The sequence below is a fragment of the Camelus bactrianus genome, chromosome 22 (genome assembly GCF_048773025.1).
Source record: "Camelus bactrianus isolate YW-2024 breed Bactrian camel chromosome 22, ASM4877302v1, whole genome shotgun sequence".
NCBI lineage: Eukaryota > Metazoa > Chordata > Mammalia > Artiodactyla > Camelidae > Camelus > Camelus bactrianus.
The window spans coordinates 6,613,390-6,635,390 of NC_133560.1; the positions used below are offsets into that span (position 1 = coordinate 6,613,390).

Below are 22,001 nucleotides of genomic sequence, written 5' to 3' on the forward strand. Positions count from 1 at the left end.
GAGGCAAGGGGAACCCCTTTCGGGAGCTCCTCGCCTATCAAGCCCTCAGGCCCCTTAGCGGGCTTCATTACCTGGAAAAGCTCAACAAGCAATCAAGCCCCATCCACCTCTGAACCCCAAGGACAGTTCAAGAGAGAAGCCTGCACTCACCAGAGCCTGGAATGGCAGCAGCCTCGTGGCCATTTCTCCCTCCTGGAGAAGGCACGTGAAACGGAGAAAGAAACTGTGAGGTCGCTACAATCCTGTTTGCACTTCCTCCCCGATTAGGGTTAGACCTGGTTAGAATAATCTCCACACGAGCAACCTGCAGAGGGAAGTAAGAGGGAACCTGGAAGCCCAGGCATTCCTGAGTCGGAGAGGCCTAGGCATGACCACCGAAAGCAGGGGTGGGCAGTAAGCAGACCTCCAATCACTGGGCCTCCTCCCTTTCAGCCAGTGGTTTACGAGTAAAGACGAATCCAACTGAGGGATTAAAACTCTCTGATGTACATTAACAATGTAAAGGGCAGCCATGCTGGGCTCACAAAGATCTTAGAAATGACATAAATATTCCACACACCTGCATTTAGGTATTTTGAGCTATAATAATTATAGTTATGATTACAGTAATTCTTTAAGTGTCACTTGAAGAACTGGTGTCCTTTTCAGGAGTAGCCAACCAAAAATTAGTCCTCTCTTCTCTTCCTCTTGGAAGCTGTGCTTCCCTTATCAAAGCTCCTTAAATGTAAAAGGAAGTATTTCCTACCCACCTTCCCTTCCCCACCCCCACAAAATTACAAAACTGAGAAGAAACAGCTTCGTTGGCTAGAAATGACTTTAAAATTTGGAGAAAAGGGAAGTAACTTTGCAAGCGGACAAAATTATTCCAAATAAAAAAGAAAATAATTAAATCACTTAGGATTCACTGTGGGAGAGCAATGCGGAAAAGCACGGTTGGCAGAAACGGAGAAACATAACAGAAAGTTTGAACTCCGGAGGGGGAGACCAACAGACGTCAAGAGCCGAAAGCCGCCCCAGGCTCGCCAGCCCGGAGACAAGACACAGCCCCCCGCAACCTCTCTTTGGAGAGCGTCTCTCCGGGAGCCTGGGCGGGGGCGGAGGCGGAGGCGGAGGCAGCGGGTCGAGCGGGGGCTCCTGACGGGGCAACGCCCCCTCCCCGGGCCGCGTCCACCTGCCGAGGCCGCCTGGGCTCGGACGCCCGGCGCTGGGGCTCGGCTGGCGCTCCCTCCGTCCCGGCCCGCCCGCCGCGGGAGCCGCACATCCCGGGCCCGCTCTCCCCGGCATCTGTACCTGGGCGCGCCGGGACGGGCACGGGACGCGGCGGACCGCACCGCAGGAAAGCGGAACACCCAGCGCGGGGATGTCTGGGGCCGCCGCCACCAGGCCTCCGGGCGCCGGTGCGCCTGCGCACAGAAGACCCGTGGCGCTTTTCCTTTCGAACTCTATTTCCCAGCCGTCTCCATGGCACGGCCCCCTACGGTGTCCGCGAAGGGCCAATGCGGGAACGCCAGAGAACGCGTTCTTGCTGGAAGCCCAAGGAGGCTGAAGTCTTCCAGCCCCTGCTGTAACCACGTATCCCCTCGTACACCTTTTAATTAATAATTATGATGACAATGATAGTAAAAGGGAAAAGTAAGTATGTAATACAAAAACGTGGAAGACTAGCCTCTCACTACTGCTTATTCTTGGTTGATCAAAGAACCGTTAGAATCAATTTAACAGATTTTTGAATTTTAAAAAATTATGTCTACATTTTGTAGCCTGTAATAAGAGACATATATTTTAACTGGCCCGCACCATTGGGTTAAAACAAAAGCATAGACTCAGTATTACCCTTTTCATGACACTCATTACTTCTTTTTAAAAGGGTTCCTTTAAATTGTAAGGCTTGTCTTCCGATATTGACTGTAATTCCCTTCTGTACAACTGCATCCTCAGTGTCTGACACTGTACATATCAAATAATACGTACTCAGTAAGTGTGGAATGAACGCTTTTAAAAATATCCACCACTGAGGGGAGGGTATAGCTCAAATGGTAGAGCGCTTGCTTAGCATGCATGAGGTCCTCGGTTCAATCCCAAGTACTTCCTCCAAGAATAAACAAATAAGTAAACCTAATTACCTCCCCTCACCAAAAAAAAAAAAAAAAAATGAGGTCTGGCCCGATGTGAGAAATTAGTTCTAATAAAAAGCACTTAGAACACTAGAAAATTGTAAACACTATACAAGTACTAGACATTATTATATCATTATCATCATTATTTTTTGTTATCTCCATTCTTGTTTCCACCCTCAGCACCTCCCTCGCCCCCCCTTCACAGACACCAGTGGTAACCATTCTCCTGCATGCATTTTTTTAAAAACTGAAACATAGTAACCATATCTGGTGCACAGCACAATATCCCAGTCATGCACATACGTATATTCGTTTTCATTAGAGGTTATTACAAGATGTTGAATACAGTTCTCTGTGCTATACAGAAGAAATTTGACTATATACTTTAGCTCATTTAATTCTCACAACAAACCTATAGCTAGTTACTAGTACTTTCTGCGTTCTACAAAGAAGGAAACCAAGTTGTACTTCCTAACCCTTCTACCAAATATTTCCCAAGTTAAAAAAATCAATAAATGAAATCGAGAAAATATTGCCAATATTTAATATATCAAAGTAAGAAAAAGTAGCAGCATAAGCTTACTTTTGCTTTTGTTTTATTTAGTTTGGAAATACAGAGGTAAGTCCAGGAGAAACAAGGGAATTTGGCAGAGGTTTCTTTTAGATGTGGTACTCCATTTTAGGGCACCCCCGAAGGACACTAGTGGAGGGAAATCCTCCCCATGGGAAGAACCTTGAGGAGTGCCCCTGAAGTGGGAAGCCCCATGAAAAAGACCAGCAGGACCTCCAGGCAGGGCCATTACTCTCCTGCCAGCACCATCCGGTTCCCTGGCCCAGTGGCATTATCTCACTTTTTGCCTCTGAAATGGCTTACTTTAAAAAAGGAAACTTATCCCTAAGATTTTATTGGTTCCCTGAGCTAACTCCTGATTGGTCCATTTCTATCACTCCTGATTTGTCCATTTCTACAAAGCTCGTTCCTAATTAGTCAACTATTGTTACACCTTATTTCCATATGATGTTGCAAAGTGTAGACTGGCAGCCTATAAAAGCCAATGTAAACTTACAGATGGGGTCCAGAGCTTGGAGTGTTAACTATTCTGGGCCTGCTCGCATAATAAACCTGAGTTCTCCAACTCTCAGAGTACTGCTTGGTCTCTCGCCTGGATTCAGGTTGCTGTCACAGCTGAGCTGTAACACACCTTGCTGCAACACTCCTTGTTGTTCACTTTGCTTGGAAGGAAAAAGGTCAGAGGTGTAATTATATATCATGAGCTGTGGCCATTCATTTGGCTGGATGATCAGGGAATTGGAAGGAACATAACTGGAAAATTGGTGATAAGGAAATCTTGGGAAGAGAGACATGGATAGTCTTCTCTGAATGGGCCAGAAATGTGAAGATATTTGTGTCCTATGTGAATTCACACCAAAGGGTCACTTCATCAGAGGAGACTTTTAATAATCAAGTAGCTAGGATAGCCTGTTCTGTGAACACCAGTCAGCATCTTTCCCTAGCCACCTCTGTCACTGCGCAATAGGCTCATGAACAGAGTCCCCATGGTAGCAAAGGTGGGAGTTATGCATGGGCTCAGTCACATGGACTTACACTCACCAAGGCCAACCTGACTATGATCATGGCTGGATGTCCAATCTGCCAGCAGTCGAGGCCAACCCTGAGTCCTTGGTAGAATACCATTCCCGTGGTGCCCAGGCAGCTACGTGGTGGCAAACTGACACCTTATCTGCTGTCATGTTATTCCACACAGCATTGTTTGTGATTGAAGAACTCACTTCACAGCAAATGAAGTGTGGCAAGGGGCCCATGCTTATGGAATTCATTGGTCTTACCGTATTTTCTACAATCCTGAAGCAGTTGGCTTGACAGGATAGTGGAATGGCCTTTTGAAGACCTAATTACATTGCGAACTAGGTGGCAATACCTTGCAAGGCTGGGGCAAGTTTCTCCATAAGGCTGTATATGCTCTGAATCAGCCTCCAGTATATGGTTCTGTTTCTCCCACAGCCAGAATTCATGGGTCCAAGAATCAAGGGTTGGAAATGGGAAATAGTGGTACCCTCCCCAGCTCTTACTCCTAGAAACCCACTAGTAATACTTTTGCTTCTTATTCCTGCAAAGCTACATTTTGCTAGCCTAGAGGTCTTAGTTCCAGAGAGAAGAAAACTTCCACCAGAAGACACAACAATGATTTCACTGAACTGGAAATTAAGAGAACCACTTTGGGCTCCTCATGTCTCTGAGTCAACAGGCAAAGGAGACGTACAATGTTGGCTGGGGTGAGTGATGCTTAATACCAAGGGGAAACTGGACTGTAACTCACAGTGGAGGTGAGGAAGAGCATGTCTGGAATACCAGCGCTCTCTTAGGGCATCTTTAGTATTACCATGCCCTGTGATTAAGGTCAGCGGAAAACTATACCAACCCAATCCAGGCAGGATTACTAATGGCCCAGGCCCTTCAGGAATGAAGGTTTAGATCATCCAACCAGGCCAAAAACTGTGACCAGCTGAGGTGCTTGCTGAAGGCAAAGGGAATACAAAATAGGTAGTGGAAGAAGGTGGTTATAAATACCAGCTATGACCATGTGACTGGTTATAGACATGAGGACATGACATGAGATAGGACATGTCCTATCATGAGTTCATTGTCTCATGATGAACATGCTTGTTTATAATCTTTGTTTTCTTCTCTTATTCTCTTATAATGTAACATAAGATGTACTGATTTCATATTGTAGTATTTAAGTATTGTTAACTTGACATCATAATATTTCAGTTGAAGGGGCAAAATCCACAAAGGGACCAGCAAGACCTCCCAGCCAGGGCCACTGCCTTCCCACTTTTGCACTTCTGTAAAACAGTTTGCTTCTAGGAAAATGGAACTTAGCCCTAAAATTCCATTTGTTCCCAAAAGCTCACTCCTGATTGGTCCACTCCTAACACCTCATTTGCATATGGTATGAACTTAACTGAAACCTTAAAGCCTGTGTAAACCTACAGACGGGGTCCAGAGCTTGGAGTGTTAACTCCTCTGGGCTCATTGGTATAATAAACCCGAGTTCTCCAACCCTCCGAGTGTCACTTGGTCTCTCCACAGGATTCAGGTTTCTGTAACACAGGATATCAAGGAGAAGAGGAAGCATCACTCAAGGTTGTTACCGCCTCTTCTGGGGAAGAGATTAGTGAGTTTGGGGTTGGAGGCAGGATAGTTGTTATTATGTCGGGTGGAAGTATGAGCTTGTTATTGTCTTTACGTAGAGATCGAGTGTGGTTTAAAGAGCTGCCTGTGGGGGCCAAGTTGACAGAAGGTAGGCTTGTTGTGATTAATTCATTGTTTCAACCTGAATGGGCTATGGGATGCCCGGGTACCTGGTCACACGTTATTCTGGCTATGTCTGCCTGTGAAGGTGTTTCTGGATGAAATTAACATTTTTTGAGATTAACATTTGAATTGGTAGACTGAACAATGCAGATTGCCCTGCATGATGTAAGTGGACCTTGGGCAATCAGTTGAAGGCCTGGGTAGAAAGAAAAGTCTAATTCTTTTCCGAGTAACAGGGAACGCCTCCTGACTGCCTTAAACTGGAGCGTTGGTCTTTTCCCTGCCTTCAGATTCAAACTGAAACATTGGTTCTTTTTGGATCTTGAGCCTCTGGCTTTTGTTCTGGAATTTACACCATGGGCTCTCCCAGTTCTCAAGCCTTTGGACTCGGACTGGAATGACACCATCAGCCTTCCCAGGCCCCCAGCTTGTCGACTGTAGATCTGAGACTTCTCAGCCTCCACAGTCACATGAGCTGATTCCTTCTAACTTATTCATGTTCTGTTTCTCTGCAGAATCCTTAATACAGTAGGCAACCACACACCAAACGATAAGAGTTGTGGACATACTTTTTTCATTGGAATCTCTTTAAATTGTATTTTCTTTAGCATTTTTTTCCAGATTTGTTGAGATAGAGTTGTTCATTTTAATTCAGTCATTACGTTTATTTCTCTTGGCTCTGACTAGCGCCCCCTAGAGGGAGTGGTCATGGGAATTATAGTTGACACTTAGAAACAACACAGCTTTAAACTGCATGGGTCCACTTATACACCAATTTTTTAAATCAACGAATTCATACAGAATCCACGGTTGATTGACTCTGTGGGTGCAAATCCATGGTTATGGAAGGTTGGCTCTAAGTTATACATGGATTTTTGACTGTGAAGAGGGTCAGTGTCCCTAAACCCCACATTGTTAAGGATCAACTGGATTGTTTTGCTCTGGTTTTAAGGGAAATAAATGCTTGAAATGACTTATCTCTGAATACAGTATCTTCTGGAGGCTGTCAGTAGATAACTTGATCAGGTTAAAGACAATCCTTAGATTGCTAAGTTTTTGAAATTATGAATGAATATTGCATGATTGCAAATGTTTTTCTGCATCCATTTAGATAATCATGGGTTTTTTTCCTTTAATCTGTTAATGCAGTGAATTACATTAATAAATTTCCTAAATCGCTAATCTACTAAAGTGCATTTCTGGGACACAACAGACTTGATTTTGATGTTTTTATGTTCTTCATTTTGCAAATGTTTTGACAAGGATTTTTGTATCTGTGCTTCTTGGTTTGGCTGGAAATTTTCTTTCTGGTCCTCATGATGGATTAGTCTCATAAAACATATTGTAAGATGTTTTCTTTTTTTATATTCTGAATCTTTTTGGGAAGAGTACGTGCTGCTGCAATGCGTACTTCTGCATGATGGATTAGTCCGGTGTGATGGGCAAGTTGTCTTGGTTTGTGTGAGAATTTTTTCCCCCGGCACATTAATATTTTACACTTCAATAAGCCAGAAAGAGAAAGAAAAATACCATATGATACCAGTCATATGTGGAATCTCAAAAAAAGAAAAGAAAAAGAAAAAAGAGGACACTAATGAACTCATCTACAAAACAGAAAGACTCGCAGACATAGTAAACAATCTTACGGTTACCAGGGGGAAAGGGGGTAGGAAAGCATAAATCTGGGAGTTTGAGGCTGCAAGTGATAAACACTCTATATAAAAATAGATTTAAAAAATTACTTCTGTATAGTACAGGGAAGTATATTCAATATCTTGCAACAACCTTTAATGAAAAAGAATGTGAAAACGAATCTATGTATGTATATGCATGACTGGGACATTGTGCTGTGCACCAGAAATTGACGCATTCTGACTGTACTTCAATTTAAAAAACGAAATAAGATAAATTTTACAGTTCATGTAAGGGGATCTGAATGCAGGTAAACCAACACAGCTGAGAGCATACGGTTGCAGAAAACAGGACTGTTTCCCATACTCCTTCGACTCCCATAATCTCTCCTAGTTCATCGTGGCCCCCTGCTTTCTCTCTCAGAAACACTTCTGCGTGGTCTTCCTAACTCAGTGGCATCAACCCTTATCCAGAGTACTTTCACCTTTCTTAATAGGATATGTTCCCTCTCTCTCTCTCTCTCTCTCTCCCCGCCCCCCCCCCTTTCTCTCTCTCTCTCGGCCTCCAGCTGGTCCAACAGACCCCAAATCAAACCTACTGGTTGGGGTTCCTGACCTAAGTTGCTACTAAGAACGGGAATCCCATTCACAGAAGCGGCTAGGGCCTGCGTGCCCGCCTGGCCCCGTCCCTGAGGCTGGCCCCGGAGCTCGGCCATGACCTCTCCTGCCACAGCAGCACAGTTGAATCACTGCAGCAGAGACTGGACGGCCTGCGAGGCTGGAAATACTTATCAACCGGACTGTGTTAGTTTTCTAGCGCTGCTGTAACAAATCGCCACAAATTTGGTTATTTAAAACAACACAAGCGTATTTGCTCACAGTGCTCTAAAATCAATTTCACTGGGTCAAAATCAAGGTGCCAGCAGACCTGCAGACCTGGAGGCTCTAGGGGACCATCCGTTTCCTTGTCTGTTCCAGGTCTTGGGGCCGCGTTCCTGGGCTTGTGGCTCCTTTCTGCATCTTCAGAGCAAGCGCTGAGTATTTCAGATCTCTCCCTGCTTCCATCTTCACACTGCCTTCTCTCTCATAAAGACTTTTGTGAATACATGGGGCCCACCAGGTTAATCTAGGGTCATCTCTTCATCTCAAAATCCTTAATTTAATCACATCTGCAAAGTTCTCTCTGCCGTATAAGGTAACATTCACAGGCCCTGGGGATTAGGACTTGACCAGATTGGCGAGGGGGCCTATCATATGGCTCTTAAAAAAAAGTTGTTTGCCAGACTCACAGCATATAACAAACTTATGGTTATGAAAGGGGGTCGGGGAGGGATAAATCAGGAGTTTGGGATTAGCAGATACAAACTACTAGATAAAATAAACAACAAGATCCTACTGCAGAGCACAGGAAACTATATGCAACATCCTATAATAAACCATAATGGAAAAGAATATGAAATAGAATATATATACATATATATACACATATGTATACATATATGTATGTATATATCCGAATCACTTTGCTGTAACCAGAAACTAACATGACATTGTAAATCAACTCTACTTCAATTAAGAAAAAGTTGTTTGCTATGATCATACCCTGACAATGTGTGTTATGGAGAAAATTCCATTAAATCTAAGTTCCATTAAATAAAAAAATTTTTTCTTGACCCCTGTTCCACACTACATGTAAGATAACGTCCCTCAGATTCATTCTATGGCTTCCTTCACTTTGATTTCTCTTAATTTTGAAGAAAATGGGTATTCTGGTTAAAGACTTTGCTATTAAAAACAGCAACAATTAGGCAGTATCTCTCAAAGAATACCCTAATATTTAGCAAATAGGCCCTTGAAAATGGACAGTTGCTCAAATATATATCATACCTGAATAACATTACTGAGTCCACAGTGTCAGATCCTCAGCTCAGGCTGCCTCCACTCACCTCATAACCCGTGTGATGAGTTATTATTATCCCAAAGCAAAGGGCTGGCAGCCTTGGGAGAAAGCTCATTTGCAAAGTTTTTTGATGCGTTATGAGCTGATTTGTGTCCCCCTCCCACCAAATTCATATATTGAAGCCCTAATCTCCAATACCTTAGAATGTGACTTTATTTGGAGACAGGTCTTTACAGAGGTAATCAAGGGGAAGTTAAGTCATAAGGGCGGGCCCTAATCCAGCATGACTGGCGTCTTTATAAGAAGCAGATTGGGACATACAGATGGAAGACGATGTGGAGACACAGGGAGAAGATAGCCATCTAGAAGCCAAGGGGAGAGGATGGGGCAGAGCCTTCCCTCACCGCCCCCAGGAGGAACCAACCCTGCTGACGCCTTGATTTCAGACTTCCAGGCTCCAGAACTGTGAGACAATAAAGCCTGTTGTTTAAGTCACTAAATCTGTGGTGCTCTGTTATGGCAGCCCTAGCAAATTAATAGATGTGGTGAGAGACTCTTGCTTCCAGAGGAATTCCGGAGTCGGAATTCCCCAAGAACCAAAAAAACCACATATTCAAAATAAACAAATTGTAATTTCTGTAACACTCTCTTCCCTTTCTGTCAAGATTACAAGAGGGGAGGAATGCATGGTTAGAAAGATGCACACCAACTGCTGTCACCTGCATAACCCAGGGGGTAATAGCCTAGTTCCAAGTTAGCCTGACTTGGCTTTACTATCCCAGCTCTGTAACTTACCCTAATGCTTGTGTAACGCTGGTGAGATAGGAGGAACGGGGCAGGGCACAACCATGAAAATAATGACACAGCAACTGAGAAATGTAATTGGTTAGAACCAAGATGGCGGAAGATTCGACTTCCAGCAGACCTTGAGCTTCATGGCACATCCACAGGCACCATGACAATTTCCAGGCTGACCATAAAAGGTCAAAAAGTGACCTTTGCAATGTCAAGCTTGGGCTCCGTTAGAGAGGGTGGATTAGGGCAGTGGATGGGACACTTAGCTGGTGGCCCATCCTTTCCCACTTGTAAAGTGGGTAAAGGCCAAGCCGGACCTCCTGATGCATGGCTTCTGCCAAGGACAGGTGCCTGGGCATTTCTGAAAACAGAGACCCGCGGGGGCTTTGGATGTGGTGAGGGAAGAGAGAAGGGCGACATGGCTTTTGTTTGCACCCTCTGCCAGCTTTGCCCAAATCCCCACGGCCGCCCTAATCCGCCCTCTCTAATGGAGCCCAAGCCGGCTCAGGCCCCCTTAGCACGGGCCTGCTAATCCCTGGGGCTGGGAGCTCACCACCTGTCTCCAGGATGCACTTCGCTCTCAGCATCAGAAAGGCAAATCCAGGGCCCTAGGTGGGGGTGATGGTAAGAGTATCTTTTGGCCAGTCCCCCTCATCTTGGCCTGAAACATGAGATGGGGAAACTCAGGTACAGGGAGCCTCCCAGGGCTCTTCACTGCTTCAGACCCCAGCGCCCAGGAAATGTTTCTACACGACTAGAAGAGCAATTCCTCAGGGCTCCATCATCCGATGCAAGAGGTGGGGGTGGGAGCTGCAGGGTGAGTCAGCCCTGTCCCTGCCCTCTTTCAAAGGCAGTGAGAGCTCGTCGTCTCCCACCAACCTGGGTACAAATCCTGATACTGACACATGTCAACTGTGTGACCTTGGGTGAGTCACTTAACTCCCTGAGGTCTCCATTTCCCCATCTGCAAAATGGGGCTGATGGTAGCAGTCTCTTCTCTGCGAGGTTGTGCTTGTGTTAAGCAGAGTCCTTGCTAATATTAAAAGTCTGCTTGCTGACGCCTCCTTCGTGCTCAGCCCTGTTCTCCCTTCTCCCGTCCGAGGGCATTCAGTTCGCTCATCCTGTGCTCCTTCCTCCCTCCACTCACTGGTTTCCTGCAGGGTTTTGCAAGGGGAAAGTTGAGAAGTACCTTAGGTAGCTGGAGCCAAGACACTGGTGGCCAGAAAAGAGAGGAGAGACAGAAAAAGGGTAAGAGACAGAGAGACAGTGAGAGAAAGAGACACTGACAGAGAAAGAGAAGAGAGATAAAAAGAAGAGGGTGGGTAGAGAAAGTCAGAGACAGAGAGAGACCAGGAGACAGAGAAGGACAGAGTATGGGTGTCAGACACACATCCAAAGACAGGAAAGAAACGGACCCAGGGAGAAGGAGAGGGAGCGAAAGGAGATATGGAGAGGGCCAGTTCTGCGCACACCCCTTGCTCAGGAGGGGTCTCCGCCCTCAGGGCGGCCTCTCATCCCTTCCCCAGAATCCTTAAATCCTCTCTCCCTCAGGGCGCTCTGGATCTGTCACTGCGCTGTCCTGAACCGACAGCGGCTGGCGCAGGTGAGTGTGGCCACGAATGGTGCCCAGGTGTGCACTGGGGGTGCGCCTGAAGGAAGCGAAGCCGGGGGCTGTCGGGGAGGGGAGGGAGCAGGATGGAGCGGCGGAGACAGTGGTCGGGCAGGGGGGCCCGGGTGATGGGGCTCAGAAGGTGGCAGAGCCAGGCGGCCTGGGAAGGCTGGCTGAGTTGACCCCCTCTCCCCGTCTCTTCTCCAGCTGGCTCGGCCCACGTTTATTTATTGCTCGCCTGCGCTCTCCCCGAGCCTCGAGCCTCGGGGGCTTCCTCCGCCAGGAGCTCAGCGCGTGCTCCGGCCCCGCTCTCCCCCGCAGCCCCGCGGGCCGATGGCGGGGCTGCCGGCGCTGCTGGCGCCGCTGCTGGCGCTGGCGCAGGCGGGCGTGGCGGGCGGCGCGGGCTCGGTGCGCCTGGCGGGCGGCCTGACGCTGGGCGGCCTGTTCCCGGTGCACGCGCGGGGCGCGGCGGGCCGGGCGTGCGGGCCGCTGAAGAAGGAGCAGGGCGTGCACCGGCTCGAGGCCATGCTGTACGCGCTGGACCGCGTGAACGCCGACCCCGCGCTGCTGCCCGGCGTGCGCCTGGGCGCGCGGCTGCTCGACACCTGCTCGCGGGACACGTACGCGCTGGAGCAGGCGCTGAGCTTCGTGCAGGCGCTGATCCGCGGCCGCGGCGACGGCGACGAGGCGGCCGTGCGCTGTCCCGGCGGCGCCCCGCCGCTGCGCGCCGCGCCCCCCGAGCGCGTGGTGGCCGTCGTGGGAGCCTCGGCCAGCTCCGTCTCCATCATGGTCGCCAACGTGCTGCGCCTGTTTGCGGTGAGGGCTCGAGGTCCGGAGTCTCTCTCCTGTCCCCCTTGCCCGGGGGGTGGCCGAGGTCTGGTCTCCCGGGAAGAATCACACTAATTCACAAGGAAACCCTGTCCCCTGGGCCAGACCCAAGTCTGTCTGGGATGGTTGTTCTGAAGATTAAAGTGTCTCTCTCGAGTCCCCGGTCTTCCTGTCCCTCTGTCTCTCTCTGTTCCCCCTTCCTCCTTCCCTCTTTCCTTCTGCTGGTCCCCTCCCCTTTCCATAATGTCTCATGCTCCACCCTTTCTCTGTGTCCCGCTTCAAACCTCCCTAACCCCTCAAGACAAGCTCCAGCCAGGTTCTTCCAGAGCCTCCGCCCTCTCTGATTTTCACCTCAGCTCCCACTTGCTCCCAAAAGGGAGCAAGGTGGTGAGCGTGTCTTTCTCTAACCCGAGGGATTCACCCCTCTTCTCTGCTAGCCTCTCTCTTCTTGGCTTTTCTGCCGCCATTCTCCGCTCTTCTTTCACACTTACTGCCCCCAGCCCCACCCCACCCCCTTCTCCCGGATCAGCTCAGCCGTAATCCCCGCTGTTAATCACTCTAATGCACACAGATAAACCCAGTTCCAAACAGGCCCTTTCATTTGGCCAGACACAGCCTTCCATCAGACATCCCCTCCCCCGCTCTCCTGCCTGCTCTGCCCCTGCAGGGGCTGCCGCCCACCTGCACGGACCACCCCTTTGTGTGAATGAGGGAAACGCGTCTTCCCCTGGGGCTGACAGTTGTCCCTTTTCCCAGGCAGATGCAGCCTATGCCTAGCGGCTGCATTGGCCACAATCTGGACTGGAACCCCCCACTTCCCTACTGCCTGGGACATGCCCCATGCAACCGCATGTGGTGGCCCGGCCCTCTCCTCTAGACCCTCCTACCTCCTGTATTCTGTCAGACCCATTCACAAAATGCAGATCCTTCTCCACACCTTCCAGCCTCTCCACGTGGCTGTTTTAGCTTGCCCCCAGTACCATAACCCCAAACTTCCATGCTCCCCACCCTGAGTCCTGGGTTCTCACTACCTTCCCTCCCTGGGGTCACTGACCCTCCATCCACAGCCCAGGTGTCCTTCCCCACTCCAGATACCCCAGATCAGCTACGCTTCCACAGCCCCTGAGCTCAGCGACTCCACACGCTACGACTTCTTCTCCCGCGTGGTGCCACCTGACTCCTACCAGGCCCAGGCCATGGTGGACATCGTGCGGGCACTGGGATGGAACTACGTGTCCACGCTGGCCTCAGAGGGCAACTATGGCGAGAGCGGGGTGGAGGCCTTTGTGCAGATCTCCCGAGAGGCTGGTGAGCTGGGGGCAGGGGGTTCTGAGGCATGAAGGAGCCTACAGAGGGGCCATCAGACAGGGCATAAGCTGTGAGATGGGACACTGGCTCCATGAGGGGGAGCCTGCATGGTGCCTGCTGTGGGCTGGTGCCCTTTTCCTTTGGAGGACTCAGCCCCTGCCACAGTCACGCGCAGTGGCGGCCCCGGTGGGTGAATGGGTGGGACCAGAGCTGACTTTGACATCTCCGACACCCAGGGGGGGTCTGTATTGCTCAATCCATCAAGATTCCCAGGGAACCGAAGCCTGGAGAATTCAATAAAGTAATCAGGAGACTCATGGAGACACCCAACGCCCGGGGCATCATTATCTTTGCCAACGAGGATGATATCAGGTGGGATGGATGGCACGTTCAGTCACCATGCTCTTCAGAAGCTCTCCTTGAAGGCCCCACCACCTCTTCTCACACATTCCAGCCACATCAGTTCTCCTTTCCTCCCTTTCCCTCTTTCAGCTGCCCCCATATTCCTGCCCCTACACACCTTTCCCACTGCCATCTGTCTGGGGACCCCAGAAATGAACCAGGCCTAGTCTGGGTGGAGATGCTCCAAGCCTAGCCAGAGAAACACACAAGAATACATATCTGCTTTTATCATTCCCAGTGGGGGAGAGACTGGCGGGCACAGTAAGTGCAGGAAATGAGCTGTCAGGGAAGGACTCCCAGTGGCAGGAGGGTGTCAGCAGTAGGCCACAGACCCTGGCCTGAGCTCTAGCAAAAGAAAGGAGTCCCTTGCTCCAGGCAGCAGGAAGTGGCTACAGTACACAGAACAAGAGGGCGGGACTGGGGTGAGAGCCTGGCTGGATACTTTACTACTTGAGAAACTCAGGGCAAGTGTCTTAAACACCCTACATCCTTCTTTTCCTGATAAATAAGGGTATGATGAATGATGCGGAATGGGGTAGATGGAGAGAGAAAACTGAGAAGTGATCAGAAGTAAGTTGGAGGAGGATCTCAGCCCTTACTCACTCTCACGCTGTTCTTACCAGGAGGGTCCTGGAGGCTGCACGCCAGGCCAACCTGACCGGCCACTTCCTGTGGGTTGGCTCAGACAGCTGGGGAGCCAAGATCTCACCTGTCCTGAACCTGGAGGATGTGGCCGTGGGGGCTATCACCATCCTGCCCAAAAGGGCCTCCATCGATGGTGAGGATGGGAATGCCCTCCCCCAGTGCATCTCCCACCCATGCTTGTCCTTCCCCACGATCCCCTCTTGAAGGTGCTCATTTCCCCCTTTCGTAAAATTGTACCATGAGCCAGGTCCCTTCTAGGATTCCCAGATTCTAGAATTCTGAGATTCTGTGATTCCACCCCTCCAAGCAGTGTTTGAATGAGTTGGCAAATGAGGAAATGCACATCCCACTATACAGGCTGAAGAATTATTAGGTTTTGTTGGTTTGTTTAATTTTGTTTTAATGCAATGCCTGTATTCCTGGTTCTGGCAGAGGTATTGTAATTTGAGGGTAGGTGTGAGAAGAAGAGAAACCATGGATGTGGGACATAATGTCCCGCTGATCAAATGATGAGGCCTGCCTTTCCTCCCCTCCTCCACCATCCTGCCTGTGAATATGTGGGAAAATGCAGGAAAGATGTTCACTTTAGAACAGGATTGCTTGTTTTCCCAAAGGCTAGACTGAAGGCTCCTTGATAAGGTGTTTCAGGGCTGTTTTACAAAGCAAACACTTTTAAAGGCTAAGCCCTGACCTCCGGGGGCTCCAGCCTTTTGGGGGTGTACACCTACCCTCATACTCTTTCTTTCCCTTAGAATGCATTCAGTTGCAGGCGACAAACTAGACTGGGAGTGGTTCTAACAATAAAAGCATTTCATCACAAGACAAGAGGTCTGAAAGTAGGGGTGACTTCATGTTTGAGGCAGTGAGTGAATGATGTTCTCAGAGCCCTGAGCTCTGTCCCCACTTCTGTTCCACCATCCTCTGTGGTTGTTATATGTCTTCATGATTGTGGTATCTTATTCACAAAGTGGCTGCTGAAGCTCCACCCATTACATCTTCACAGCAGCATTCTAACCAGGAAAGAAGGGGCAGCATAAAAGTCTTTCATGTGGTGAGGCTCTGAGTTTGCATCAGGATGCAAATTTACCCTGGAACCCTTAGATGGCTTTGAACTGACTGGCCAGGCCAGAACTTGGTCACATGGACACCCCCAGCTACAAAGTGAGCAAGTGGTGATGGGATACAGGTGGTGAGCTGTTGCTGGCTCAGATGGTTGCCACCCACCCTCCCTCTCTTGCAGGGTTTGACCAGTACTTCATGACTCGCTCCCTGGAGAATAATCGCCGGAACATCTGGTTTGCTGAGTTCTGGGAAGAGAATTTTAACTGCAAACTGACCAGCTCAGGTACCCAGTCAGACGATTCCACCCGCAAATGCACAGGTGAGAGCTGTCCAGGGTGGCGGGGGTGGCGAAGGAGAAGGTGGGAGGCCAGGTCGGGCACCTGGGGGCCAGGCGCACTTCCTCTGGGCATCCCTAGGACAGGCGAGGAACGCATCGGCCGGGACTCTGCCTACGAGCAGGAGGGGAAGGTGCAGTTTGTGATCGATGCTGTGTACGCCATTGCCCACGCCCTACACAGCATGCACCAGGCTCTCTGCCCTGGGCACACAGGCCTGTGCCCAGCCATGGAGCCCACCGACGGGCGGACGCTGCTGCAGTATATTCGAGCCGTACGTTTCAATGGTGAGTGGGAGCCAGAGCCCTGAAGTGAATGAGGGGAAGCCTGCTGGGATGGGGTTCTTGGGACCTGGGATGACTCAGGATGGAAGGGATGGCAAAGGAGAAGGGTATAGTGCGGAAGCCCTGGCCTGAGAGCTGGGGACCAGTTTTTAACACTCTTTCCCCAGGCTTCAGCTCCCCCTGCCCCAGCCTGCAAATTCCAGGTGTCAGGGAACTTCTCTGTGACCCCTTCTGCCTGGGACTCTCAGAGGGTCACACACAACTCTCCCCTGCATCACAGAGTTTGGAGGCGTCTGGTCTCTTGGGGCATGCTTGGATCATAGCACAGATTGTGCAAAGGCACTGTGGACATGCTGCGCACTTTGAGTCTCAGGCTTCCAAGTGTCTCCCCAGCCAGGCCCCGGGCTCTGTGAGGCATGAGTCTTTCCCCCTGGTACCAGTGGAGGACCTGGCAGGGCTCAGCATGAGGGCTTCTGAAAAGGCCCAGATGGACTCAGCTGTGCTATGGTTTGTGGAGAGAGATACATTTGTGTTCAATTACGATCCTTTAGAAAATTAAAAATTCTGCACTTCCAACAAATATTGAGCACCTTTTCTCTGCCAAGCTCTCTGCTAAATAGTGTGACTTAATATCACTCCAGAACAGCTCTACAAGCTGGTAAAGCAAGCTTCTAAAAGAAAGAAAGCTGATGGTTCAGACTGATAGCTTTGTACAAGCCTGAACTCGTCCTCTGCCTGGACAGTTACGCGCTTTCTTTTTTTTTTTTTTTTAAACTGAGGTAACTATACACATATCATAATACTTACTAGCTTAACTGTTCTTTAAGTGAGCAGTTTAGTGGTGTACAGCCAATGGCTAGAACTCTGCATTGTCCAAAACTGAAACTGTGTACCCATTAAACAATTACTCCCCCTTTCCCCTTCCCCCAGCCCCTGGCAGCCACCTTCTGTCTCTATGAATCTGACTAGTCTGTATGAGTGGAATCACACGGCATTTGTCCTTTTGTGACTGGCTTATTTCACTTAACGCAAAGTTCTCCAGGTTCATGCATGTTGTCAAATGTGTCAGAATTTCTTTCCTTTTCAAGGCGGAATAATATTCTCTTGTACATATACCCCACGTTTTGCTTATCCACCCATCCGTTGATAGACACGAGTTTCATCCATGTTTAAGCTATCGCGAATAACGCTTGTTGTGAACATAAATGTACAAATATCTCTTTGAGTTGCTGCTTTCGTTTCCTTTGGGGATATACCTGAAGTGGAGATACTGGGTCGTGTGGTGATTCTGTGTTTAATTTCTTGAGGAACCGCCACATTATTTTCCGTAGTGACTGCATCATGTTACATTCCTATCAGCAAAATACAGGGTTTTAAGATCTCCATACCATTGCCAACACTTATTTTCTGTTGATTTTGACAGTGGCCATCCTAGGTGGTTGTGAGGAGGTGTGGGGTTTGTTTTTTTGAGGGGAAGGGAATTAGGTTTATTTATTTATTTTTTAATGGAGGCACTGGGGATTGAACCCAGGACCTTGTGCATGCTAAGCACGGGCTCTACCACTGGGCTCTACCCTGCCCCCTCCACCCACTGTGGTTTTGATTTGCATTTCCCTGATGATCCCTGACGCTCAGCACCGTTTCACATGCTTGCTAAGTAAGCTCTCCCTTTGTCCTGGCTGGGCCGTGGCCTCTGCAGGAGGCTGGCTTTGATGGGCTGGAGAACCAGCTGAGGATGACAGGCTCTCCTTCCAGGCAGTGCAGGAACCCCTGTGATGTTCAATGAGAATGGGGACGCACCCGGGCGATACGACATCTTCCAGTATCAGGCGACCAATGGCAGTGCGGGCAGTGGCGGCTACCAGGCCGTGGGCCAGTGGGCGGAGACCCTCAGGCTGGATGTGAGTGGCACGCCCTGAGCCCCGGGCGCAGGGAGGCGGGCCCACCTGCCCGGAGGCCGGAGTCACAGACCCCTGTGTCCTCTGTCCCAGGTGGAAGCCCTGCAGTGGTCGGGAGACCTCCGCGAGGTGCCTGCGTCTCAGTGCAGCCTCCCCTGTGGGCCGGGTGAGCGGAAAAAGATGGTGAAGGGCGTCCCCTGCTGTTGGCACTGCGAGGCCTGTGACGGGTACCGCTTCCAGGTGGACGAGTTCACGTGCGAGGCCTGCCCGGGGCACATGAGGCCCACGCGCAACCACACGGGCTGCCGCCCCACGCCCGTGGTCCGCCTGTCCTGGGCCTCGCCCTGGGCGGCCCCGCCCCTCCTCCTGGCCGTGCTGGGCATCATGGCCACCACCACGGTGGTGGCCACCTTCGTGCGACACAACAACACGCCCATCGTCCGGGCCTCTGGCCGCGAGCTCAGCTACGTCCTCCTCACCGGCATCTTCCTCATCTACGCCATCACCTTCCTCATGGTGGCCGAGCCCGGGGCGGCTGTCTGCGCCGGCCGCAGGCTCTTCCTCGGCCTGGGTACCACCCTCAGCTACTCCGCCTTGCTCACCAAGACCAACCGCATCTACCGCATCTTCGAGCAAGGGAAGCGCTCGGTCACGCCCCCGCCCTTCATCAGCCCCACCTCGCAGCTCGTCATCACCTTCAGCCTCACCTCCGTGCAGGTGGGTCCTCGGGCTCCCAAGTGAGTGACGGGGTGGGAGGATCAGAATGGAGCTGGGGGAGGTGGGTGGTGGGCACTGACCCCCACTTTAAAAATCACTCACTCTTTTCTATTTTGGCCTCTATGTTTAAAAAAAAAAAACAACAGAGGAGAGGGTAATAGCTCAATGGTAGAGCACGTGCGTAGCATGCACAAGGTCCTGGGTTCAATCCCCAGTACCTCCATTAAAACAACTAACTAAAGAAATAAAATATTTTAAAATGAATAAATAAAAACAAATTGCCCCAGGAGATAGGGTGCTACTGTTCTTCTGTAACTAGAAGAACTCATTTAACAGCAGCTGTTTCTCCTGCTTCGTCCTTGAAGGAAAATGGGTCAGTTAGGTGGGGAGTGCAAGCAAACATCCAGTGATTTTTTTGATGTAAAACAGTGAAATTATTTTCATAAACTGAACATGCTCTTCCACATTTTGGCTCCCAATTAAAAATAGGGCAAAGAGAGAATCTAATGAATTTTTCCCAAGCAGAGCATCTGTTTCCGTAAAGGGAGTTCCTGCTGCCCCATCCCTGGGTAACCTGGACGAGTCGCATAGGGTCTAATGACGTTCCTGTGGACCAGGGCATCCGGTCCTGTGGATGGCCGGAATTTCACACTGTAGGTGCAGCCAAAGCAGAATTCCTTCAGGGTGTTCTCTGAGATAGTCACACTGCAGCACTGGAGATGGCTCCCGGGGTCTGGAAAGCACTGGGTGTTCTCTGTGCAAATGGTACTAAGAGACAGGTGTGTGCAACATTGTGCGACACTGTACGACACTGCAGGGCCAGCCCCGTTCTCAGGGCCGGGTGGAGGGCCTGTGCCCATCCCATCTGGACACAGCTCACTCTCCACTCCAGGCGAGCCCTTCTTCCTACCCAGCTCTGCATATAATATGGTCATTCCCACCCACAGGCCTCGGTCCACGCGATTCTCCACGACTGGAAGGTGCCGCCATCTTCCTGCACAGGGCAGGGCCTGAGCTCCCCTGCCAGGGCCAGAATCCCAGTGCCCCGCCCATGCTCAGGAGGCACCTTGCTGCTTCCTGCCTGAAACGCCCACGGTGCCCCTTGCCCCGGGACAGAGACGCTTAGACTCCATTCAGGGCCCCTGGCTCACCTGTGGCCTCCCCACGTTATACCTCCCTGTCCAGACACCCCAGACCTTTTCAAAGAGGCACACCTTCAACTTCACAAGGTTATTTAGCAACATGATGGATGTGAAATGTTCACCAATTCTCTGGACCTGGGAAAGGAAGGGGGTCCCCAGGAACTAAGTTTGCTGTTGCTAGAATGGATCAAGCTAGTGTTTCCACACGGACAGAATGGACATGGTACTGCCTCCTTGGAAGGCTGTGAGAAGGAACATCTCGGCTGGGCCTGGTTCTTAATCCCTGGGGCATGCACTGACTCCTCCTGCAAGCTGGCACTGTGTCCTCACAACAGAGGGTTCCCAGGAGGTGGAGAAGATGTTTAGGGTCACAATTCCAGAGCCTCTTCCTGCAGGCCCTGCACCTTGCAGGGCTCAGTAAATGGCACTGGTAATGGTTGAAATAGAGACAGAGGACATCCAGAGGCCCCTGGCCCAGCCAGCACATACCTCTGCTGCAGTCCCTTCTCTCCACCTGCCCATGTCACAGGCCTTTGCCCAGGCAGTCCCCTCCTGGACAGCCTGCCCCTCTCCATGGTGGCTCTCAGGTCTGAGCATCCCACTCACGAGGCCAGGAGCCTCCATGTGACCCTAATCTCCCAGAAACCTCGGTTAGGGGTGAGTCTGGGCAGGTCCCCAATACTGTGCTCCTGCAGGTGGTGGGAGTGATGGCATGGTTGGGGGCCCAGCCCCCACACAGCGTGATCGACTACGAAGAGCAGCGGACGGTGGACCCGGAGCAGGCCAGAGGGGTGCTCAAGTGCGACATGTCGGATCTGTCCCTCATCGGCTGCCTGGGCTACAGCCTGCTGCTCATGGTCACATGCACGGTGTACGCCATCAAGGCCCGTGGCGTGCCCGAGACCTTCAACGAGGCCAAGCCCATCGGCTTCACCATGTACACCACGTGCATCGTCTGGCTGGCCTTTGTGCCCATCTTCTTCGGCACCGCCCAGTCAGCCGAAAAGGTAATCTGGAGTCCCCCGTCAGTTTCAGCACCTTGTTTGCTTCCTGCCTGTGCACAGAAGGGCTCAATTTTCCAAGAGCTGGGCCGCCACATGAATGATTGCTCGGCTGGCTGGTTCATTCATGCACTTAAACACCTGTCCACTCACTTGTCTTTCCAAGCTCCCTCTGCTTGTTCAGTTAGTCATTCCCTCTTCCTTTGTTCATCCATGCTTCTAAACCATCAGTTAACTTGTTTTTATTCAATCAGTACTTTATGTCTGCCAACCCATTAATCTTTTGGTCCATGTGTGTGACCATCATGCAATCATTTATTCATGTGGAACATTTGTTTATTTGCCCCGTCATCCTTTTGCTTGCCCACTTGCTCCTTTACTCAGTCTTGGTTCATCCATCCATTTATACACTGGAGAATATGGTCACTCATTCATTACCATGCTCTAGCCCTTTTTAGGCATATGGACCATTTCGCTCTCTGTGAATGAACCTCTCACTTCCCTTGGTCACTTGCCCACTCAGTCCTGTGTCACTCAGCCTCCTTCCTGCCTATACCAGAGCCACACCATGACCGCCACTTCATCATGCCACCGGGCCTTTGCTTTTGCGGCTGTCCTTTCCTGAGTGCCCATTCCCATTCACATGACTGAAACAGCCTCCCCTCCAGGCTGTGGGGGGAAGGTGGAGGGTGGGAGAGGACTGGGCTGAGTCCCACCTGGTCCCTTCCTCCACTGCTTAGATCTACATCCAAACCACCACGCTGACCGTGTCCTTAAGCCTGAGCGCGTCGGTGTCCCTCGGCATGCTCTACGTACCCAAAACCTACGTCATCCTGTTCCACCCGGAGCAGAACGTGCAGAAGCGGAAGCGGAGCCTCAAGGCCACCTCCACCGCGGCGGCCCCACCCAAGGGAGAGGACACAGAGGCCCCCAAGTAGCTAGTGGTGGGGGTGAATGAGACGATTGCTCCCCTTCCTCTGCTGTTTC

The 22,001-nt window shown here is 50.5% G+C and overlaps 2 protein-coding genes across 2 annotated transcripts in view; one reads left to right on the forward strand and one right to left on the reverse strand.

Annotated features, from left to right (window-relative positions):
* The window catches only part of LOC105062011 (uncharacterized), a 33,154-nt gene extending 31,871 nt beyond the window's left edge, over nt 1-1,283 (reverse strand). The window contains exon 1 of the mRNA XM_074351430.1: nt 151-1,283. Within this exon, the coding sequence (XP_074207531.1) occupies nt 151-183 (33 nt within the window). The 5' untranslated portion in view covers nt 184-1,283. The remainder of the gene's footprint in view (nt 1-150) is intronic.
* Nucleotides 368-21,952, forward strand: GRM6 (glutamate metabotropic receptor 6). Its single transcript, XM_074351431.1, has 13 exons — nt 368-386; nt 941-1,397; nt 11,335-11,386; nt 11,600-12,208; nt 13,312-13,528; nt 13,765-13,900; nt 14,554-14,708; nt 15,816-15,956; nt 16,059-16,259; nt 18,012-18,157; nt 18,248-18,871; nt 20,709-21,020; nt 21,755-21,952. Exons 1-13 carry the CDS (start codon nt 368-370, stop codon nt 21,950-21,952), a joined length of 3,267 nt encoding a protein of 1,088 aa, XP_074207532.1.
* Nucleotides 21,953-22,001: the final 49 nt, after the last annotated feature.